This window comes from Amborella trichopoda, chromosome 8 (assembly GCF_054954075.1).
Source record: "Amborella trichopoda isolate Santa Cruz 75 chromosome 8, AtrichopodaSantaCruz75HAP2 v2.0, whole genome shotgun sequence".
In the NCBI taxonomy this organism is placed as follows: Eukaryota; Viridiplantae; Streptophyta; class Magnoliopsida; order Amborellales; family Amborellaceae; genus Amborella; species Amborella trichopoda.
Window position 1 is genome coordinate 11,155,685 of NC_142343.1, and position 23,701 is coordinate 11,179,385.

Consider the following 23,701-nt stretch of genomic DNA (forward strand, 5'->3'; position numbering starts at 1 on the left):
TAAGAACTTATAATCATCTTTAGCAATTAAACAACAAATACGACGGCTTGAAATCTAATGGCAAGTGATTGTGACTTTGTTGTCAATAATTTGGGTATATAATGTAAAGAAAGGTCAAAAAAAAAAGAACTCATAATGAAGGTGGCAATGGACCTGACTAGACTCGGGACCAAACGGGTACGGGTATGGATCTAACTTTTGGACCTAATGGGTCACGTCCAAGTCCAAAAGACCCGAATATATTCGGGCCTGGGTCCGGGTCTAGACCTAGACCCAACCCGTTGCCACCCCTAGAAGTTTAAGATACCGACTGCCCAATTATGGGCTGATCAATGTTAGAAACATCAAATTACCCAAAACATATATATTAACGTGTCATTAATCTAGTTCACAAATATTGAACAATTCCTCACAAGGATTATTTTTTTTAAGTTCTAAGAGGCCCGATATTTGTGATACTAGACCGGAGTTAAGCACATTTGATAGTGTCAATCTCAGACTTCTTCCCATGACCAAAAATCGGTCCAACGTCTAAAACATTGGACAAGCAAAAAAAAAAAAACGGCACTCGGATGTTGGAAACGTTGAATAGAGTTTTTAATAAAAACATAAAAAATAAAGTCACTCCAATGTTTGGAAACGAACCAAAATAAAGGAACACTCCCCATAATGGGGATATCTAACCTTTGGGACATCAAATTGCCAAACTCTAGGGCAAGATGATATTTCCATCATCGGACATACCCCCGAATGACCTCCACCCTTTTGGATAGCCGTACAATTGAAGAAAATAGAAAGAATAGAAAGGAAAAAAAGTCCAATCTAGCTAACATCGGTATAGGGCCCAAGTTCGAAAAAACAAATTAAAAAACATGAAAGTAGACCGCCACGTAAATTTCATGAAAATATAGACCATATTGTAATTGTAATAATGAAAATATTTTCCAATGTGTACATAAAAAGCCCATAAAATAAAAAAGTAAAACATCTCAAAACCCTACTTAAAAATGTAGTTCCGATAAAGGAAAAATCCACTAATTTAGCTTTTTGACCTTATCAAAGGAAAAGTGGATTTCATTCTAAAAATAAGGAAAATTATTTCATGCAGGTTAGACCACATTTCTACATATGCAGTCTAGAAAGTGTAAAGCGTCCATCTTAAAGATGGATGAAAGTAGTGTTCTTTTTAAAAATAATGGAAACTAACGGTCCAAATGTTTTCTCATTAGAATTATTATTTTTAGTTTTCAAAATTTATTTATGTTCTTGTATTCATGGTCTCCATGTTAGAGATTGCATGTCCATAAAAATTAGGTCTTAAGATCCATCTTAAAAATAGGCTTATTAAAATGCCTGCATTTCTATTTATGCGGGCTTGGCCGCATGAAAACTGGGTCCTAAACATAATGCGTCTTGTAACTTATCATCTACCTTATCTATTTTCAAGTGTTCTCGAATATATGAAATCTCCACCATTTTAGGGTCTTCATATTTTATAATCAACATAGAAATATTTTTTCAGGCCATTAAAAAGATTTCGGCACTTTATGATTGATTCCCGTACACAAACTGCAAAGCCTATGTACTTGCAAGAAAACTAACATACAAGAATTTAATCAATGAAAAGAAAAAAAAAAATTAAAGAAAATATCGTGGGATTTTACATTATGAGACCATTTATTTTTTTGTACAAGGTCACAATCATTTTTAGTCGCATGTGAAATCCAATAGATAAAAATGTCACAACATTCGAAAAATTTTGTTTAGAAATTTTTGCATAAACAAAGACACATTCTCAACCACTCAATTTCAAATCAAACAGTCAGTCATAATTGTGACCTCCTTATATCAAATGCAAAATATCATTGTATACATTTCCAAATATCAAAACTTGTCCATTGCTGGGTAACTCTATCCCCGTTTTTCCTTATCAAGCGGGACTGGAATTGTTTTATCCCGCCCCTTCTTCAGGTCCTACCACCCTCGTTTTATATTTTATTTATCATTAGGTACTCCTCACCAATTCTCAAATGACAATGTTGTGGATGTTTGCTTGTTTTCTCACATAGAGGGCTCTTGACTTTGGGAATGGGATTGAGGTCGCGGTGGTAGCACGACCTAAGTCTCAATTACCGGTTGAGGTTTTTATTTCACTAACGCAATCAAAAACCACTAACTACTTCTGAACGTATAGGACTTGTATTCCCACTTATCTACTCAAAAAAGAGGGCTCTTGACCTCCATTAAAAAGGTTACTGACTACCTCTTTCATGGTGGGCTTGAGCTTACACAAAACATGGCTATGCATAAAGTCTGTAACTTCTCTCAGACTAAGCCATCTGTTGAACCCCTAACTCTAGCATTGTTGAACCCCTGACTCTAGGATTGAGCTCCTGGGCCTGGGCTTAAGCCCTTGAGCCATGAGTTTCTTAGCCCACTCCATTATAAGGAGGCCCTGGGGTTCTATAGCACTTTGAACAATGAGCAGCCCAAGGAGCACAACTCTTGAACCATATGCATAAAGCTTCTCTAGTATGTTCATGGTGTATCCCTACATATACATTTTTTTGCCAAAAGCAAGCAAGAGAGAACATGGATGCAAAGGGGGCTTAATTCCTTGGCCTGGAGAACTAAGAAATAAATGATAGAAGAAAGAGAGGATGTAATTATTATTTGTGAATTAGAAATGAAATAAAATATAAAAAGAGAATAGGGATGTGAGAGTGGGTGGGATGAAATATTTCCTTTTTTTTTTAATGTTGCCTAATGGGAAAAAAAGAGCGGGTTTTATCATGAAATTAATGAGATTTTTAGGGGTTTCCACAATATTTTCCCAAAAAATAAACTCAAAATCCAGATCCTTCGATCAATTATGGATTGGCTTCTTGTTCATCGTCTTCTCATCTATCTCACCAAAATTTGCCCTAATTTCTGCAATATTCAAACGAATTAGAAATAGATGGTTGTATTTGGTTGTAATGTAATTTGTCCCACCCTCGTTTAGGGCATGTTTGGATGATAATCTTATAAGGAGTAGACTATTTTATTTAAAATCAATATACTCTACATAATACTCCCACCCTCATTTAAGTCTAAAAAGGGTGATCATCTTAAACTTTTCCTTAACCCTTCTCATGCCCCGAGTAGTTAAGTAGACAGCCAATATAAAATTTTGCCAAAACTTATCATGAATCATGAATCTACAACATATGCTTACTTAATAGAGTAGAATAACAGACCATAATTCATGTAGCTAACCTCAATTAATTGAAAAAAAGATATGATGATGATGATACTCTATATAATATTATTTTCTGAATTATTTGGTACATTCCTTGTATTTATATAACACTTTTTAATTATTTAACACCTTTCATGATTTTTAGTCAACGACTTATCAATGGTATTGACTACAATTAAACAATCGCTATGACACAGTGTGTAAGGAAATCCAAAAAAGTTCTATGAAAACTTGGGTTTTGATGTAACACCTCCATTCAAGAGAAGATTCAAGGGGAAGGAAGCATTCAAAGATGTTCGATAGAGTATTTAGAGTACGATCAACCAGGGTGTTCGGGTTTCTTTTCATTATTTTTGGGTTTCTTCTTTTCCTTATAGATTTTTCTAAATGTTTTTTGGTTTTTTTATAGATTGTTAGCCCTACATTTATTGATTTGTGTTTAAATCCAGTCCTCTTTCTCATGGTTTCTACTACAATCGAGGTATTGATATGCGCATGAATACTTAGAATGGTTTTGGAAAATAATATTTTGGAGTACATCCAAGACCAAATTTATATTCAATTATTTAGACAACTTTTATTAAATTACCCATAAAAGATTAAAAAATCTGGGTGTGGTTTGTATAAAGATTAGGCCCTAAACAATTAAGGTGTACCTCTAAATAGAGCCAAAAGATGATATTTTAATAGCAAAAAAATTTGTGATGGCCTGAAAATTTATTTTTACCTCTAATTATAAATGTTTAAGCTTAAAAAATAGTGGTAGATCGAGCAAATCTGTAAATACTTGAAAATATTGAAATTTGATGGCCCAAATAATGCATTACAAGATGCATTATATCCCATACTTGAAATCTATTTTTTTCACATTTATACATCTCAAAATCGTGATGATTGATTTGAAGGTTTTTTGTCATCAAAACAACCTCTTGTAATGAATTTTTGAGATCCACCTTAATTTGATTGTTTATGGCTTCAACCTTATATAAACTTTTTTCAAAAATTTAATACTTCTATATTTAATTTTCGAGTACCTAAAATTGTCTTGTGGGTATGTTGCCGAATTTCACTTGTTTTAATTATGGAAAATTAGTTTATTGCCATTTCAGAAAGAGAGGTTAGAGAGAGAATCTATACAGAAGACCAGACTCCATTACCAGAGGTTAGAGGTTAGATTTTAGAAAGAGAATGAGGGGAAATGAAAAAAGAGAATCAATGCTTTCAATCTCCCAATCTCTCTCAAAGTCTCTGTACAGTTCATAAGGCTGCAGCCTTATCTATTGAGGCAAGGCTGCAGCTTTACCAAACATTTCCTTTTGTTATTCGATGAATAATGTTATTAAAAGCCAGATTTATGCGCTTACCCAAATAAAAAGTTAATGAAACCACACCGAATCTCCTCGTATTCTCACAGTGGAGGGCTTCACAACATGACCCAAATAAAAAGTTGATGAAGCCACACCGAGTTCACTTGTATCCTCGCAGTGGAAGGCACCACAACATGACCTGAATTCCGTCGATAACAGGTCTCACATTAACATTCGAGAAAAAAACTCACATGGATACTTTGGATTATCTTAAAGAAAATCAGAAATTTTTTATTTTTAGCATTCTTCACTGGATAAAAAGAAAAAGGATAGAAAGATAAAAAGCTCAAAAGTTTCCCCCTCTTTAAAAGCATTATACACTGGATAAAGAGGGAGAGTAAAAAGAGAAAGTTGAACAATGTAGCTTGATAGGAAGGTTCCTTTCATTAAAAGAAACACATCTTCCAACCAGCTACTCTACCCTCATTCCATAATTGGATCCTAAAGCTTCCCTCGAGTACTCTCTACCACTCAAACTCACAGCTCCCATGGCATTAACCACAAACTAAACTACGTACTGCACTTCCTTGTAGCATCGATGCTTTTCGGTTATTTACCAAGGTTAGTTATCAGCTTTAACACTTGTTCAAAGCACCTACTAGAAATAGAGTATTGAAAGCTCACTCCAATGCAAGGTCACCTAATTTGGCAGCACAAACAAACACTGTCTCAGCACAACCCAACACCTAATTAACCACAACTCAACTCATAATACACTTCCTTGTAGCGTCAACGCTTTTCTGTTACTTACTCAAGGTTAATGATCAGCTTTAACACTTGTTCGAAGCACCTACTAGAAAAAGAGAATTGAAAGCTCACTCCAATGCAAGGTCACCTAATTTGGCAGCACAAACAAACACTGTCTCAGCACAACCCAACACCTAATTAACCACAAACTAAACTACATACCAGACTTCCTTGTAGCGTCGACGCTTTTCGGTTATCTACTAAGGTTGTTAATCATCAGCTTTAACGCTTGTTCAAAGCACTTACTAGAAATAGAGAATTGAAAGCTCACTCCAATGCAAGGTCACCTAATTTGGCAGCACAAACAAACACTGTCTCAGCACAACCCAACACCTAATTAACCACAAACTAAATTACATACTACACCTCCTAGTAGCATCGATGATTTTTGGTTTTTTGCTAAGGTTAATCATCAGCTTTAACGCTTGTTCAAAGCACCTACTAGAAATAGAGAATTGAAAGCTCACTCCAATGCAAGGTCACCTAATTTGGCAGCAAAACCCAACACTGTCTCAGCACAACCCAACACCTAATTAACCACAAATTAAACTACATAATACACTTCCTTGTAGCGTAAAAGCTTTTTAGTTATTTACTAAGATTAATCATCAGCTTTAACGCTTGTTCAAAGCACCTACTAGAAATAGAGAATTGAAAGCTCACTCCAATGCAAGGTCACCTAATTTGGCAGCACAACTCAACACCTAATTAACCATAAATTAAACTACATAATAAACTTCCTTCAAGTGTCGAAGCTTTTCGGTTATTTACTAAGATTAATCATCAGCTTTAACACTTGTTCAAAGCACCTACTAGAAATAGAGAATTGAAAGCTCACTCCAATGCAAGGCAACCTAATTTGGTAGCACAACCCAAAACTGTCTCAGCAGAAGGAACCAACTATAAGGATACTATAGGACTAAAAAGCAGAGTGAGAAGAAAGGATAATCTCGTCTCAGATCCCCCATAACAGCTTAATCCTCTTGGAGCCCCACCGACAAAGGTGTAAAAAACGTGCAGTAGAACATCAGGTCCATCTCTAACCTATGAGAGTAAGCACACCCCACCAAATCACAACGTGGTTATCATGAAATCAAGAAAGTATGGCCTTTTTCCAAATTCAGGTTATATAAGTTGTAGCTATACAATCTTATCCATATCCTGAATCTTTCAACTCATGGCCATGCAAGTGCAAGCCAGGACTTGGCGAACTTCCGGAAAGGATTCTAGCACAAACAAGGCATGGCATAACCTCTCTTATATGATAAGATCGCAAGCATCTTTCAGCCAAACTTATGGGTAAACTATATCATTCACCTTCCTCAATCTCAATCCTCCAAGTGACCATACTCTTCTATTCTATCTAAGATTCATACCTCCTCAAATACATAGTAATACTTGATGACAATGCTTCCACAAAACCCCTTAATCTACTCCCATAGCTTAGGTTTTTGTTTGTTTGTTGACTTCTGATGGTTCTCCTAGACTATCGCTTTGTACTAAAGCAAGTTGCTAACAGTCTAAATTAGCCCTTCCTTCAACTTACCCCAAAAAAAAATAGCCCTTCCTTCCACTTCAAAGAACATCAACCACTTTTTCACCATGCTCCTTAAGCTATGGTATTTAAACTAAACAAAGTCAAAACTAAAAATGGGCCTCAAACTTATCCACATAAACTCAAAATTATGTACATCCCTAGGGGCTTCTTTCATTTAGTGCACTCAAATTATCCAACAGCCGCCAATCTTCATGTTATTTTTTTCCCCGAGAAATAGCTCCATGTAAATTTAATTGAAGTCATGTAAATTTAATTGAAGTCAATGTTCCATCCAATGTTCAATTTTTGCAACTTCATACTTTCTCCACTTGGTAATGTTGCTTTTGAACACACTGCTTTATCCCCTTACTCTTTATACATCTATTACTATCAATTCCACGGTTATTTAGATTCGTAGATTTCCCCCATACCTAATATTGTTCTTTGTTCTAAAGCTCTCTACATCAGTTTCAACCCCCAACATCTCAATTGGCCTCATCCAGTGATTCTTGCGAGGGCAAAAAACACTCCAAATGATTTAAGCCAGTTTTTCCACCATTACATAGTTCAAAAATTCAAATCCCACTTCATTCTTCAAATGTCCACATTCATCTTTCCACTGAATTCACAATCACCCTTCTTCATAGGCTTCCTACAGTCTGAAAACCTCATGCCCTGTATTCTAATAAAATTTATCATAAAAGAGATTTCATCCTTTCCACCTCCCCATAGCACTTTGTAAACAGTTTAACTTCTGCCAATAGACGCATTCCTTTCTATGTCCACTACTCCTTTTGTAAGTGCCACTACCTCAACTCTTAAACCATTTTCACTTCCCAAACGCCTCCCTCGTGTTCTATCACATGCCATAAGGAGTCCATTTCATTAAACACCAAGGAAATAGGCTTCATAAACCTGTTCCATCAAAAGAGACATCTATATTGCTGCTGCAATTTCTTTTCATCCACTCATTATCTAATTGTTAAACGAAATTGTTCACGTTTCTCTATGTCAAAACTTTTTGCTACCCTCCTATTTTTCACAACAAGAGCCTCCGCTAGGATTCCCATAAGAGTATCCACTTGGAAAAGCAACTTCATAACTCTATACCATATCCCTCACTGAATTAAGTCCTTTTCTCAGCAATAACACTACATAAACCTATTAAGGATTATCAATTGTCTGTAAAACAAACGATAAAAAAATAAAAATATGTGTGTGTATAGGAAATAACTTCTAGAAGCCAATGATTTATAGCTACAGTGCAGGCCGAGATCCAAAATGCATCAATAGAAGATTCTTTTGGGCAGAAATTTTGCCCGACATCTTTGGTTTGAAAAACAAACATTTTCGTATTAATTTTGAGATATTGGAGGCTCAGATTCACCATCCGCCAAATGGACAGCCTGCACTCATGGAGAATGATGGACTCATTTTCCCCTTTTTGTATGAATTCTTTTTTTATATATATTTTGGTCACTAAATGAGATCTACCTGTATGCAAAATTGGGTTCCAACAGATCGCTAGTCTTTGAAGTGGTTTACGCTACAGTAAAAGTCCGTTGGCTTATAATCTTTTTCCACACACACAGACTAAAGATATGAAAATACGAACATGGTAAACGATAAAATGACTCGAGAGGGATTTTGTTTCTAGATCAGTTGGTGATACAAGAACTGAGATCACGAACAAGATAGAGTAAAGATTTTTTTGTGTTGATTGCTTCGAGGATAGTACATTATTGCTCATTTTTCTCTTCCAGAGCAAAAGAAACGTGGAAGGGAAATGAATACTTTGGTTTAGAGTCAAAGCAGTTACTTAAGTCTGGTGGCTCTCAGTCCATTATGGAACCTAGTATATCATACTATTTTTTCCTTCTTTTCCCATTCTGGTGAGTGCATATAACAGGGGTTTCTCATATCCTAGAAACAGGAGTTATGAAGCATGAAACAAATGCAAAACCAGGCAAGACATAAAAGTTAAGCTACAGGCGTGAAAGAATACTTGTCGTAAACATTAAAAATCAAGGCAAACCCAATCATCGTTCTAGAATTTGATCCAATAACACACCACAAAAGCAAAACCTTGACACAAAAAGAAGAAAAACAATCACTCACATGGGTTCCACATAACCAACTTTTACAGATTTCAAACCCACACCACTGTCCATCTTGTTTGAACCAAACTATATACACGAAAAAGGCAGTCAAGGCACAAATTCCACATCCTTGAAGTATTCATGCTCAAGGGCACTCCGAGCTGTGATCCTTCTACTTGGTTCCAAGTACAGCATTTTCTAGCACAAACACTACATCAGGTCAAAAAGAACACACATTTCCCTCTCTAGCTAACAAACATATGCACTTATCTCACTCATGAAAATAATGTCATTGATTCTGTGGAGTAAACTGTATTTTGGATGATGTAAAAAATACTTGGAAAATTTATTCTTGTAATGTTGTCTACGAGCATGCCTAGGCATCTGCAATATGCATGTTACATGCCCATTCTTTGAGCATTTAAACAAAAGATGAACAGCTAGATATTATAGCAAACCATAAAAGCAACTGCCAATACCACAAACAGGAAATTGTTGCATTTGCTTTTTAAATAATATATAAATCAACTTCAAAAAAAATAGATACTGGTAGTACACACCATGTCAAAACTATTTATAGCTGCATTTTAACTGGCAAAAAAAACTACAATAAAACCAAGCAACATCCAAGAGGAAGTCAAACAAATTATTTGGAAAAGGCGAACAAGGAATCTTTGTATTGTAAAACAAAAAGTCATTAGCATGCTGGATTATGGCATTGCAAAACATTTAAACCATAGGTGTATGAATCATTTACTAACCATTTCATCTTCTAATTCAACACATAAGGTTTAGTTTCCAAGGTGATGTTATCAAGAGCTACAAAAACAGTCAGGAAGGTAAACTTACCGAAAGAAGATCGATCCCCGTTGGTTCAAGATTTGGAACAACACTTGCAAGGCCCTGTACAAAATACGTACAGTAAATGAAGAATAACTCTTTGAGATAGATTCTGAAAAAGAAAAACAGATTATAAATTTTCAGCAACAAACTACAAGGCGACATCTGTACCTTCGGGGGCCACTTTGGAAAGGATGACTTGAAGTCTGGCAAAGAATTCACACCTGGCCAAGTTTCTTCGTTTGGAGTGCCTAGGATCCTTCATCAAAATGGATAGGGTAAAACGAAGAGGGACAGGCAACTTGGGTTAATATAACTATTCAATAATTTGATTTCATGAAGACAAACTACACAGTAGATATAAAAAAGGAAAATGACACACGATAATAGATTTTAGATAAGGGCCCCTCTTTATGCCCTGAGATAACACATACACATGCACACGCACTAACACACAGGAAAAAGCACGTGCACACACACACACGCACGCACACACATGCATGTACACACATGCATGCACACTCGTTTGCGTGCACCCCTGCACCACACACACAAAAACGCATACTTCGACAAAAAAAAGAATGAGCTAGTCAAAAGACACACACACACACACACACATATTATTGACAAAAAAAGGAATGAGCAAGTCAAGACCCAATTCTACAAGTCAAGGGTCTAGAACCCAAGTTTTTAAACATTGATATCATGAAGGTATTCGAAATTCCGAAACCAAACAAGTAAATCAACATTTTCATCATGTCATCCTCTTACTTTTACTCTTCACATGACAGAAATTTGATAGTACAGGTATTGCTCCATATTTTGGAAAAGGACTGACAGAAGACCATAAGAAGACATCCAGACAAGACTTAATTCCTTTATGTAAGGAAAACAAGTCATTGTACTCAAAAGAATGAAGCACTACAAGGGTTGGTTAGCAATTTCTATGATAAGATTAGAGGCACCCCAGTAAAAATATCAAAGAGAAGAAGATGTAATATTTAGAGATTGTATCACTCAGTTCAGAAGTTGGTGCCTTGGATATAATCTAAAGATGATAGCAAGAGGAAGCAACAAAAGCGACAAATATCTATAATAACTTATTTTATTTATTGATTACACAAAAGAAGGGTTATATCAGGTTTAACTGAAACAGTGTTTAAGAGTTAAATAGCTTTTCCACAAAAATATTTGGATATCAATAAATCTCAGAAAAATTAACTGTCAAGAATAAGCATACTCATCTCACTTATCAGCCCACCTGAATATCTTAAACAGTTCATCAATCTCCGAGTCACCAGGAAACAATGGACGCTGATTTACCATCTCAGCAAAGATACACCCCACTGACCATACATCAACAGGGGTTGAGTAATGCCGTGAACCAAGGAGAATCTCAGGGGCCCTGTACCACAGTGTTACCACCTGGAAGAAGCTCACCATGTTAAGACAAGGCTTCAAGAAAGAGATATAAGAATAGTCAATAGAAAACGATGGAGGAAACAAAAGTCAAACACCACAAAACCTCATGAGTAAACGTCCGGACTGGAATACCAATTGCTCTAGCCAATCCAAAGTCTGCAAGCTTCAATGCATTGGTACTACGATCTATTAGCAAATTTTGAGGTTTTAGATCACGGTGAAGAACCCTATGAGAATGGCAGTATGCAATCCCACGAAGAATCTGATACAAAAACATCTAGAGAGAACATACACAAAAAGCATCAACATAGATAACACAATAGACAGTCATCCAAAATCTTTACCGCGATAGTTGTTTTATTTATAGCTATCACTCATGGTTTCCAACCATTTGGTATACACAAAATCAAAGGTATACCGAGTGTGTGTGCTTCCATGAGAGGGTATCCCAAACCATTAGTGGTAGTTGTAAATAAAACAATTCTCACGGTTAAAAACAATTCTCATATCCTTTTTCAAAGTATCAATCAGCATTTTGCAACCGTCTTTTACAAGGATAAGAAGAATATGAGTGGGAATATTACCTTTTCCTAGTATTCCATGTTCAGAAAAAAGTAGAAAACACATTCAAATTCGAATATGAATACCCCATTTTCTACCACACATTCGTTTGCAAAAAAATAATGACTTTAGGGCATGAAGGCAATATACTCTTTCTTTGGACAGGTAACAAAGAAAAGTGAAATAGGAGTTGAAAATAATCTAGGGCAAATTAAAGAAGAGAAAAAGAGAGAAGTAAAAGTAAGATGCTAGAGAGTAGTAAGATAGACAAAGAGAGAGAGAGAGATCTCAAAGACGAAAGAAGAAAGAGAAGAAGAGACGTGAGAGAGAGAGGGAAAAGAAGAGAAAGAGCAAAAGAAAGGAGAGTAGTGTGTTGGTCGAGAAAGGCAAATGAGAGTGGTGTGTTGCTCAAGAAAGACCAAGACACACCTCTTATTTATATTAATATGTTGATCTAATTACAATACTGCCCTTTCTTAATCAAATAGGACATATTAGCCCAAAACAAAATAAAAAAATTTTTTTTTTTTTGATAAACAAAATAAAAAAAAAACATTTATACCCACCAAATAAAATAATATTTGATTATTTCCAACACTCACCCTCAAGCAGGTGCATATATATAAATCATGCTCAGCTTGCTTGTGATATCTTGTAGTCTATCCCGTCCAATAGCTTTAATGAAGATATCTGCAAGTTGATCTTTAGACTACATGAGGAGAAAGAATGATCTTTGCAGCAACCTTCTCTCTAATGAAGTGACAATCTACTTCAACACATTTAGACTTTTCATGAAATACAAGATTCTCAAAGATATGAATGGCAACTTCATTGTCACAATACAAAATCATGGGAAGCTTAAATAGCTTGCCACTACATTTTGTTTCTTGCTTTTCCAAGAAACCAAACTACCTAAAACAAAGGTGCAATAGCTAGTTATGGATATCCTATCAACTTGGCACCCAGCCCAAATAACATCATAATGCCCTTGATTGGAGAAAAAATCCCTCCCTAAAGCAGACCTGAGATATCTCAATTTTCAATATAATGCATCAAGATGTGGTTTACGTGGTGCATGCATAAATTGGTTGCCCATAGTCACCACATCAGAGATGTTTGGTCATGTGATCATGAGGTATATAAGCTTGCCCACTATTTGCTTATGTTGGTTAGGATCTTCAAGTAACTCTCCCCTTTCTCCATGAAGTTTATGACTGATTTCTATAGGAGTATCAGCTGGTCTAGATCCCAACATCCCAATTTGTTGTAATAGGTCCAGCACATGTTTTCTCTAGGAGATGGCTATCCCTTTCTTTGATCTTGCCACTTCAATTCCCAAAAAACCTTAAGAGGCTTAAATCTTAGATATTGAATACCTTGCTTAGATATGATTTAAGATCCTCAATGTCCTTCACATTGTCCCATGTCACAACAATATCATCAACATATATTATAAAGGTTGTAATCCCAGCCCTATTCTTCTTTACAAAGAATGTATGATCAGCCTGACTTCTTTTAAACCCAAATTTCAGCAGTGCCTTACTGAATTTTTCAAACCACGCTCTAGGAGATTGTTTGAGTCCATATATCACCTTCTTTAACTTGCACACCTTTCCTATCTCCCCCTTATCAAAAAACCTAGAGACATTGCCATATAGGTTTCTTCTTGGATATCTCCACAGAAGAATACATTCTTTACATTTAGCTGGTGGAGAGGCCAAGATTTTAGTCAGCAACTAGAGAAAGAATGATCCTCACAATGTTCAACTTGGCCACAAGAGCAAAAGCTTGGTAGTCTATGCCAGGAGTCTGAATGAAGCCTTTTGCAACACCTCCTTCCCTTTAGGAATGGTGGTGATTTCCCATGTATTATTTTGCTTACGTGCTCACATCTCATCACCCTTGACAGCCTTCCATTGAGGTTGTGAAAGTGCCTCTACAACACAGCAAGGTATTCAAACAAAGGACAAAGCGGATATGAAGGCACGATAACAAGAGACAATGAATTATAGGATACAAAGTTAAGTTCCTTATAGAATGCTGAGTGCAATAACACTTACCCTTGCATAGAGCAAAGGCTAAGTCCAGAATAGGACTCTCTAAGAAGGTGAAAGAATTACTGTCAGGAACAGTTCTTGATTCTGTTTTAGCATCCAGGGTTCGTTTAGAACTTTAGGTTTTACCATCTTCTTTCTCTTGATATACATCTTCAAATCCTTTTTAGGGTGTCCACCATTCTCTTCAAATAAAAATGGTATGCAAACAGGAAGGGGAACCACTTATGTGCTCTCTTCACTAAAATGTATCTTATTCTCCTCTTGAAGAGAGAGCTCATGACTAGTGAATGAGAAGTGGTTATTAGATTCAAATAAAGTAACGTCCATGGAGACATAGCAGATTTTGTCAATAAGATCATAATATTTGAATCCCTTTTGATGAGATGGATATCCCATAAAAACACATATGGCAGCTTTAACGTCAAGCTTGTCCCTCTTTGGACCAAGGACGTGGACAAAACATACACAACCAAAAACTCCAAGAGATAGAGATTCAAGATAAATAATCTCAATAGGAGATTTGCCCTCAAGAACACAAGCGTGCAAGCGATTTATTAAACAGGCAGCCGAGGAACTGATTTACACCAGAAAAACAGGCAGCCGAGGAACTGCTTTACACCAGAAAATTTTGAAGACCTTCATTCCTAGCAAGAGATCTCAAGTGACTTCCAACAAGTATTTATTTTTACTCTCAGCAGTACCATTTTGTTGAGGTGTGTACGGACACATTGCTTGCTACTCAATCCCTTGGACAATAAGGTAATCTCTGAGGTGGTTTGACATATACTCACCCCTACTGTCAGAATGTAAGAGTTTAATTTGCACATTATATTGAGTTTTAACCATTTTATGATAAACTCGAAATAGATTAGCAACTTCATCTTTGTGTTTCGTTAGATAAATAGTTGTTAATCTAGAACAATCATCCACAAATACAACAAATAAATGAAAACAAGCATAGAGGCAACTGGAGAAGGACTCCACACATTAGAGTGTCTAGCAGAGAAAGGAATACCACTCTTTTTATTAAGGTTGATTGGAAATAACGTTCGACGATATTTTGACAACTCACATATGTCACACTAAAATTACACTTGACTTAGTTACTCAAACACTTCAAGAAGTAAAGAACGGAACAGAAAAGGAGACCATGACCTAGACAGGTATGCCACAAATACACCCTTGATTAGCAACAGAAGACGCGGCTGCAATACCCAAGGCTCGATCTGGAGTCTCCAAAAGGTACAACCCCCCATCATCACGACTGCACCTAAATGTCTTCCCCATCATCAAGCCCTGGAAGACAAAATAGGAGGGAAAAAAGGTTACACTACAGTTTAAAGTCTTTGTGGGATTACTAACTGACAGAAGGTTACTAGAAAGATTGGAGACATGCAAGGTGGAGGACAAGTTAACAAGAGTAGTAACAGATATGTTCCCTTTCCCTTGATCGGAATAAGAGAACCATCTGTTATTTTAACAAATTCTTAATTAAAACAAGGAATATAAGTAGAAAAAGCCATATCAATATGTTCAGCAGCTCCAAGGTCAATAATCTAAGGGGTTTTAGATGAATTTATGGAGCCATGATGAGCCAATGTAGATATACTTAGAGGAAGGAGGGTCTCAAACGAAAGCTTGTTGCTTGAGATCAAGGTGCCCTCTTAGGAATGGTCACCAACTCTTCTTAAGGTTCAAAGTAAATAGCATCTTGCTCCCCATGCATGGCAGGAGCAGCCCCTTCACAAATTGTTGCTGAATTTGCTCGAGAAAAGTTATGTCCAGGGCATCCAACCAAATCCTAACATGTATCCCTCATGTGGCGAGTCTTCCCACAATGGGTGCATTGTCCTTGTCGTCAAATGTGGGGCTTCTAGACCGCATCCACTACCCCGGTATCCACCCTGACTCCCAAAATGTCCTCCACCTCGACTACCACTTGAACTTGAGAGTAGAGCAGATTTGTCTGTTTTGTTTATAGACAATGCCATTATCTTGCAACGAGTTTTCTCATGTTGAAGAAGAGAGAAAACAGAACCAAGTAATTGTAAAGTTCACCACCTAGATTCTAAAACATTTACACTAATTGATTCATATTCCTCATTAACTCGTCTCAAAAGATCAAAAAAGTCTTCCTTTGTTCTAATCTTTCCCTTTGTTCCTTTGCACAAGATGAGTATTGTATGGCATAATGGCTTATTTCATCCCAAAAACCATGAAGACAATCATAATAATCTTCCACTTATAAGATCCCTTGTTTAAAATTACTGATTTGTTGTTCCAAATCGTAAATCTTTGCAATATTTTTAGTTTGGCAATAAGCCTCAGAAATGGCATCCGGCAATTCCTTAAAGGTATTACAATTCATGAAAGTTCGACTTAGATTAGGCTGCATAGAATACAATAACCAATCCACAAATCCCATACCATCAGCCTCCCAATTTGCATCTTGAGATCTGGTTTTTCTACACGACCTTCAATATATCCCAATTTTTTCTTTCCACTATAAATACTCTAACGAACCAGGCCCATTCTAAATCATTTGTTCCATCAAATTTAACAGTGGTAATTTGGAGTCGAAAATGCTCCATATTTGATGTTTGTTGAGACATCTTCTATTGTAGTTGAGTTCTTGTGACACCCTCAAATCTAATTAACAGTTGAGATTAAGTTATACCCTCATATCTCTTTCAGAAAAAAGATATTACAGATCTAGTTACACCCTCGGATCTGATCACACCTCTTTTCTATTCTAAAAAACATTAAAAAACAGTGCTACCAATGTTTTCTTGATTGGGGTACACAAACCTAATCATCCATGATTCAGAATTTGTCTCAAACACATGATCCACATCAAGAAATCACAAAAGAACTTACCTTGATCAACACAATCATTGCTGGGAAAAACTCGTTCAAAGCATGATGAAAAGCCCTAACCATCCAATGTTGATGTCATCTAGTCTTACGATAATGACAGCCCTAAACCATATCCCCATACACCTTTTCTTCGACACTTTAACTTGGCTTTGATACCAAGTTCAAAATAGTCAAGGGCAAATTAAAGAAGAAAAATGAGAGAAGTATAAATAAGATGTCAATAGGTAGTAAGAGAGAAAAAGAGAAAAAGAAAGAGAAGAAAAGAGTGAAAAGAGATGTGAGAGAGAGGGAGAGGGAAGAGAAGAGAAAGAGCAAGAAAAAGCAGAGTGATGTGTTGGTCAAGAAAGACCAGCACACACCTCTTATTTATCTCAATATGTTGACCTACTTACAATACTGCCCTTTCTTAATGAGATAGCACACAAAATCCTAAACAAAACAAAAAAAACTTTATCCCCATCAAATACAACAATAGTTAATTATTTCCCACAATATGCTCAACAACATAAGCCCAGATCATGGACATCTAGACCAAATAATAGGCTGATATACGCCAAACATGTAATCCAACATTAAACTAGAGACAACTGCAATTTCCAACTTCATGGTTACATGAACAAGAAAAGATCTGCGGAGGTTTTGATGAAATAATGGGTCAGCCACTAAAGCTTTTAATAATCTACTCACATGGTGCAAAACTGTGAGTGGCCCAACTAGGTGAGCTTAAATGGTCCATATTGCCATGCAAAATTTGGATATCAGAAAACAAATGGGTGGTTCATTGAAATCCTGAATGGCCAAATCGACCACCATTAATCAAATTTGGAGTTGCTAAAGATGGAGAATACTGAACAAGTTTTTTATTATAAAGAACTTAAAAGTCCCTTTCATTTTTCCAATTTAAAGTCTTTGGTATTCATATTTGAGTAAAGTCAGACGTTGGAGCTAATTTTGCTGAACTTGTTTCAACCCAAATTAAGAATTGGATGACCAAAGTAGCTTGTTTACCACGTGCAGTACAGGAATGCTGTTAACAATGCATCACTGCAATGTTTTCATTTTATGAACTATAAATTACTTAAAAAGAAAGAGGTACATAAAGGAGAACAACCTCATATTGAGGATTATTTACCTAGGTGACCATTGGACTCAAGCCCCCCCAAAAGGATTGACACAAGGAGCTCCATAAAACTGGTAAAGCATAAACTCAGAATGTGAAGAAACATCTGGTAATAATTACTGTATTCCCTGATGTTATGTGCTGCGTAGTGCAGCTCTTATTCACATGATACAACTCTTTCCCGCATGTGTGTAAATGAAAGAGTTACGGAGTCAAAATCATGTAAGATGCATGTGGGTCTTATGCATGGGTCTCTCAAGGATGCATAACATGAAACCCCTCTTTTGGATTCCCTTCAAACCTTAGATATAGTGTCAAACTCATCTAACGTTTTCATATGGAAGAATTTTGCAAATATGCAAGATTCTTTTGGATCCTATGTTGAACTGTGACCTCCCTCCTCCAAAATAATATCAAACTCACACGTTACAGCAACAGGTAATGAACAGTGTTATGTCCTATTTTGAGAAATTTAAAGTGTATAAGTTAATATTTCTTCTGGACTGATTCACGAGAACTGGAGTTTACAGTTGCAATGGTAGTCCTCTCTAGGGTTAGGCAAAGCCTGGGAGGAATTCACTTGTGTAAAAAAAAAAAAAATTCCAGGTCAGGGAGTTCTGTACTCTCATTGTTAGAAAAAGCCAAACACATGTAACTTAGTGATTGATTGGCTTCTTCATGTTGATTGATTAAACATACTTATAAAGCTTAAAGAGGTTAAGGAATTAGGGATATCAGAGAGCAAAAAGTTCCTTCATGAACCATGTTTCTTTCTCTTATTACAGTACCCTTGTCATCATTACCCCATATTTTCTGGTAAACTAGGAATGTATAATCTACCTCCCTAAAGTCTCAAGCCAGATGAGATTCTCAAAACCCCAAAACAAAGTGTTCCCTGTCCAAACTAAAGAATGAATCCACAAGGTATTAAAAACACAAAGCTCATTGCTATCACTTTTTAGTCAAGCATTATCAAATCTAACGGAAACGGTAGGACACGAGAGGTAGACTTCTTCCAGATCAAAATGAACACTGTCCTGCTTGAACGGATGAGGAAATAATAGGAATCATCACCAACTCTAGGTCAAGAACAGTATCCAACAAAACAACGATTTCACACATCAGCAAGACATAGCATATTGCAAGTGACCCTGGGGCCAGCAAGAGAAAAACTTTTGAACAAATTTGAAACCAGCAACTTTGCATCCGTTGCAAGTATACAACGATAGGGAAATACAAGAGTCATTGAGATAAGGAACAAGTTTATGTAGACATGTTGTGTGCCAAAACTCAATTCACTTAAATGGATTTTAAATAGGTTTCCGTTTTTTCTTTTTCTTATTCATTATTGGGTTTAGAATAGTCAACATGACCATAGAAAAGGTAATTTCAATATCAAAGGCTTATAGCTAAGATTTAAGACCTAGGAAAAATAACAAGAAGTCCAAATTCTTCATTCAGCCAAATTTCTCCAGAAACTCAACATAAGTCTGTCAAGCCACCAGAACGAATAAATAAGCTCCCATGTCTTAGACGTTCAAAAGTTAGTCCAAGAAGAGTCATTCAATTACAGCCAGTCTGTGTTTGATTACAAGGAACTTGATGGTATAAAACACATGCACATCTCTAGAGGAAGGAAAGATCTCACCTACTTTTATTACGCGTAGATCCTTGGAAAAATCCGGAGAAGAATCCATATGCTTTTTCAAGTCCAGATCCAGATACTCAAAAACCAGATATAATCGCTTCTCACTGTGCACTACATCTTGCAATCTGATGGCACAAAATCAATAAAAATAAATTGATGATGAACTAGTACCCCAGCATAATACCAATTCAAAATAACAGAAACCCACAACTTCTAATCTAAAAAGCCAAACAATTTAGAGTAAGTACTCAGATGAAAATGTAATACAATCAAGAAATTTCACTCAGTCCCTTTTCCAAGAAAAATGAGGAAAGATTAATAAATAAACTTACTGAAAATGAAAGAAAGCCACCTAATAAATAAACAGATTTCCACCAACATAAAGAGCTAGTACCTTAAAAACATTACAGAGAATAAGAAATATACATAAAAATACATAGGATAGCCAAAACATTACAGTGTTAATACTCAAGCTAAACATATTTCTACCTTCAAAAATGTCTAATTTCACAAAAGCATTACAGAAAATAAGCAAGAACACATACAAAGCAAGAAACAACATTTCATAGAACCAACACTCACATCAAACAGATTTCCACCATGGAAATTAGCTAAGAACATGAAATAAAGAAATTGAACTCGTACTTCTAAAATTACTGAGAAAATGATAGAGTAAAAACTCACATCCAACAAATATCAGACATCAGCAGAGAATGCACAAAATACTCAGAAAGTACAGATAAAAAGCAGAAAATTACAGAATAAACACTCATGTCAGATAAATCTCCACTGACCTAAACAGCTAAAAGGCCAAAACATTACAGAAAATAAGCAAATCATTCCTGAAATTGTGAAACACCATAGACGCAAGGCAAAATACACAGAATAACTGCAAAATCGTTATATTTAACCAACAAAATGCTCAACAAAACCACGGAGTAAGGCAAAAGAAGCACTGCAGAGAAAGCAAAAAAAGTTATAAAACTAGAGAGAGAAAGTGGCAAACCTCACTATATTTCCATGCTGCATTTCCTTCAGGAGAGATATCTCTCTGATTGCTGTGCTAGGAACGCCCTCATCCTCCTGCTCAAGTCTGATCTTTTTTAGCGCGATAGTCTCATTGGTCACACGATCGCGAGCCTTATAAACCACTCCATAAGTCCCTTCTCCGATCTTCTCAACCTTCTCATACTGCATAGAGTCACACTGTCCAAATGTGAACGAACATGAGAAGATTATCAAAACGATAATAGATGGATATATCTCTAGATAGACAGAACAAAAGAGCAGAGCAGAAAGAAATACAGAAAGAAGTATGTGGAAACAAAGATTCATACACTCAGAATGAGATATCGTGAAATGACTTACAACTGCGAGAGATCATCACAGAGAGATAGAGAGAAGAATGAGAGATGGGAAACAACACTGAAGAAATACTAGACCAAAAATGTGATTTCGTGAAATGACTAACAAAAGCAAGAGATCATCAGAGAAAGAGAGAAAGCCCGATAGAGAGAGAGAGAGACGAAACAGTGATTAACACACTCCAGAGAGAGAGACTCAAGGACTCAAAATGTGGGTTCACAAATCGAAAAACGCAAGCAAAAGATCACCAAAAGTACTGCTAAGTAGATGAGGACTCTCTGTGAAGCCATTACCCAGTCAACGAGAAACACAAAAACCCAAAACCCGAAGACTCAATAGCCTGAACAAAGCTTACTGGTCCATTCAACCCTCACCCCTGCGATCCAAAACCAAAAATGCAGTGTCAGGGCTCACATGAGGCAGAAAACAAGGCCTATCTGTGCAAAGTCTTAAATGCCACTCATTTCTGAGAAAAATGGGATTAGAAAATGGAAATGCGACCATTAAAATGCAACTTTATGGAGAAATTCAAGGGATTTAGAGTAGAAAATAACTGTAAATTTACCCTAATAAAGTGGAATTAAGGAGGGAGAATTTGGAGCGAAGAAGCAGAGCCCTTTAGTTGCTTATGTTTTTGAAGTATCTTTTCCTGCGCATTTCTCGTGCTTGCGCAGTGTGTCAATCTGTGTACCCCTACGAGTATTTATTATAGGAGCAAAGCTTTGGAACCCGAGTTTGAACACAGAAGTGAAAAACCATAAGCAGGGGATAGTTGTTTTGTTAAATTACCGCATATTCTTTTTTTTTTTTAAGGCTTTTGAAATTTGGGTGAGGTTTGTATAAGGTGTCAAATTTATATAGTATTGAATACTATTGAAGTAAGGTGCAACTCAAAACTATGTTGAATATCCAGTTTAGGTGCCTCCCAGTTGTATGAAAATCTATTATTGCCTTAATTATAAAATTTAAAGTTTGAAAAATGGTGATGATCAAACAAATCTATAAACACTTGAAAAATCTTAAAAATGAATGCTTCAGAGATAATGTGTTAAAAGATTAATCACTTTAAAGACTAGAAATTTTGTTTTTTCCATGTCTCTAAATCTCGAGGTTGAGATTATCGATTTGAGAGTTTCAAAACATAAGGACAACCTTCTCCGGTCGGTTTTTTAGATGCACCTTACTCGTACAGTAAAAGGTACATAGAAAAATGACATGTTTAAGGAGAGGGCACAATTAGAAAGAGAGTGGTATGAAAATCTATTGTTGCTCTAATTATAAAATTTACAAGTTTGAAAAATGGTGATGATCAAACAAATTTATAAACACTTAAAAAATCTTTAAAATGAATGATTCAGATAATGTGTTAAAATATTGACCATTTTAAGGACTATAAATCTTGTTTTTTCCATGTCTATGAATCTCGAGGTTGAGATTATCGATTTGAGAGTTTCAAAACATAAGGACAACCTTCTCTGGTCGGTTTTTTAAATGCACTTTACTCGTACAGTAAAAGGTACATAGAAAAATGACATGTTTAAGGAGAGGGCACAATTAGAAAGAGACTGGAGTTAGAGGCCAGAAAGATATGTTAAAGAGAGTGGAGTTAGAGGCCAGAAAGATATGTTCAGAGAGAGGATAAAGATACAAAGGTCATTGTTAGAGAGAGATAGAATTAGCGAAAGTTAAAGAGAGATAACAAACATATAGAGTGAAAAAGAGGGTGAGTAGTGAGTTTCCTAACAAACATGATAAGAGTGAAAAAGACAGTGAGTAGTGAGTTTCGTAACAAACATGATAAGTGAACTTTCAAGTAGGGATGGAAGTTGAAGGTTCTCATTTCTACGTGAACCGAAACTCCGTAGAGCCAATTTCGTATTCCTCTTTAATGTTGTCAAACAAATAAGTGGTACTTGGAATTTTCCAGGTTATAGAGATGGACCTTCCAATTATCAAATATGTCTTCCAAAAATAGAGCATGTGGATGGCAAAGTGGAGACTTTGCACAAACTGTGTAAAAAATTTTCAAGGTATTTATCATTTAAAATTGGGTGCAGTTTGCATAAGGCGTCAATTTGAAGCAAAGTAAGGCATACCTCCAAATTTGGCAAAACACATAATTTTTATGCCAAAATCTTTACAATGGCCCAAAATATATTTATCCTTATTTTGAAATTTTAAGCTTGAAAAATGGTGTGAATTGAGCAGACTTGTAGACATTCCAAAATCTTGAAAATGGACGGTCCAGATTATATGTTTCAAAATGCAACGTTTTAGTGTTTGAATTTCATTATTTTTATTCATATACATACATCTTGAACATCAGAACAACCTTTACTGAGGGATTTCTAAGGTGAGCCTTACTTCTACATTAAAGTTGATGCTTTATTTCTCTTTAAATGTTGGAGACATTCGTTAAAGATGATGGTACTGTATTAGAGGAAGTTACGTGAATCTAGAGAGGTTGGTGAAGAGTTGTGCCTTCCTCTAGCCTATACCCACATCGGTATAACCTCAAGAACCTAGATTTAGCTAAAGCAGTACAAGCCCAAACACAGGTGATGAGTATTTGGTTGAGGGTTTGGGTTTGGGATGGTTGCTCATTGTAGTGGTTTGAGGTTAATATGTATGTTTAGATTTGATTTGGGGTTGACCAAATCTATTTGTCAGTTTGACTTATGAGAAATATTGTTAATATGTACTTGTTGTCATTTATTGACCTTTACAGTGAAATGAATTCTATTATTCGAAATTATCTTGGCATGATATACAATTATCTTAAGTATATGTGTTTCATGCGGGGCGGACCGCATTTCTACA

At 36.0% G+C, this 23,701-nt stretch overlaps 1 protein-coding gene and 1 long non-coding RNA gene across 29 annotated transcripts; both read right to left on the bottom strand.

Annotated features, from left to right (window-relative positions):
* Positions 1 to 4,440: 4,440 nt before the first annotated feature.
* LOC18436017 (cell division control protein 2 homolog A) lies at positions 4,441 to 21,558 on the bottom strand. 28 transcript variants are annotated; one of them, XR_016060533.1, is made up of 10 exons: positions 21,447 to 21,558; positions 21,175 to 21,257; positions 20,523 to 20,722; positions 19,521 to 19,641; positions 15,027 to 15,167; positions 11,357 to 11,439; positions 11,093 to 11,256; positions 10,003 to 10,090; positions 9,841 to 9,894; positions 8,887 to 9,189 (listed from the first exon to the last, which is right to left on the bottom strand). XR_016060533.1 is itself a non-coding variant. In XM_088873539.1 (9 exons), the coding sequence occupies exons 3-9, from the start codon at positions 20,543 to 20,545 to the stop codon at positions 4,709 to 4,711; spliced, it is 549 nt and encodes a 182-aa protein (XP_088729665.1). In that variant the 5' UTR covers positions 20,546 to 20,707; positions 21,175 to 21,257; positions 21,447 to 21,558; the 3' UTR covers positions 4,441 to 4,708. The 28 variants fall into 28 exon arrangements, 25 of the variants coding, with proteins under 25 accessions (XP_088729665.1, XP_088729658.1, XP_088729667.1 ...); XR_016060534.1 differs by having other exon boundaries at positions 20,885 to 21,257; XM_088873539.1 differs by lacking the exons at positions 8,887 to 9,189; positions 15,027 to 15,167 and adding an exon at positions 4,441 to 4,747 and having other exon boundaries at positions 11,357 to 11,416; positions 20,523 to 20,707.
* Positions 5,139 to 5,642, bottom strand: LOC148780784 (uncharacterized). The gene is made up of 3 exons (XR_016060536.1): positions 5,518 to 5,642; positions 5,360 to 5,443; positions 5,139 to 5,248 (listed from the first exon to the last, which is right to left on the bottom strand). It is a non-coding gene; the product is annotated as an uncharacterized LOC148780784 (long non-coding RNA).
* Positions 21,559 to 23,701: the final 2,143 nt, after the last annotated feature.

Coding starts and splice junctions, on each gene's coding strand:
- LOC18436017 (XM_011625763.3), bottom strand. CDS start 20,713: ATGCAGTATGAGAAGGTTGAGAAGATCGGAGAAGGGACTTATGGAGTG. Junction 10,091..11,092: donor GAACTGTTTAAGATATTCAG/GTGGGCTGATAA, acceptor ATTTTGATGAAG/GATCCTAGGCACTCCAAACG. Junction 9,895..10,002: donor TTCCAAAGTGGCCCCCGAAG/GTACAGATGTCG, acceptor TATTTTGTACAG/GGCCTTGCAAGTGTTGTTCC.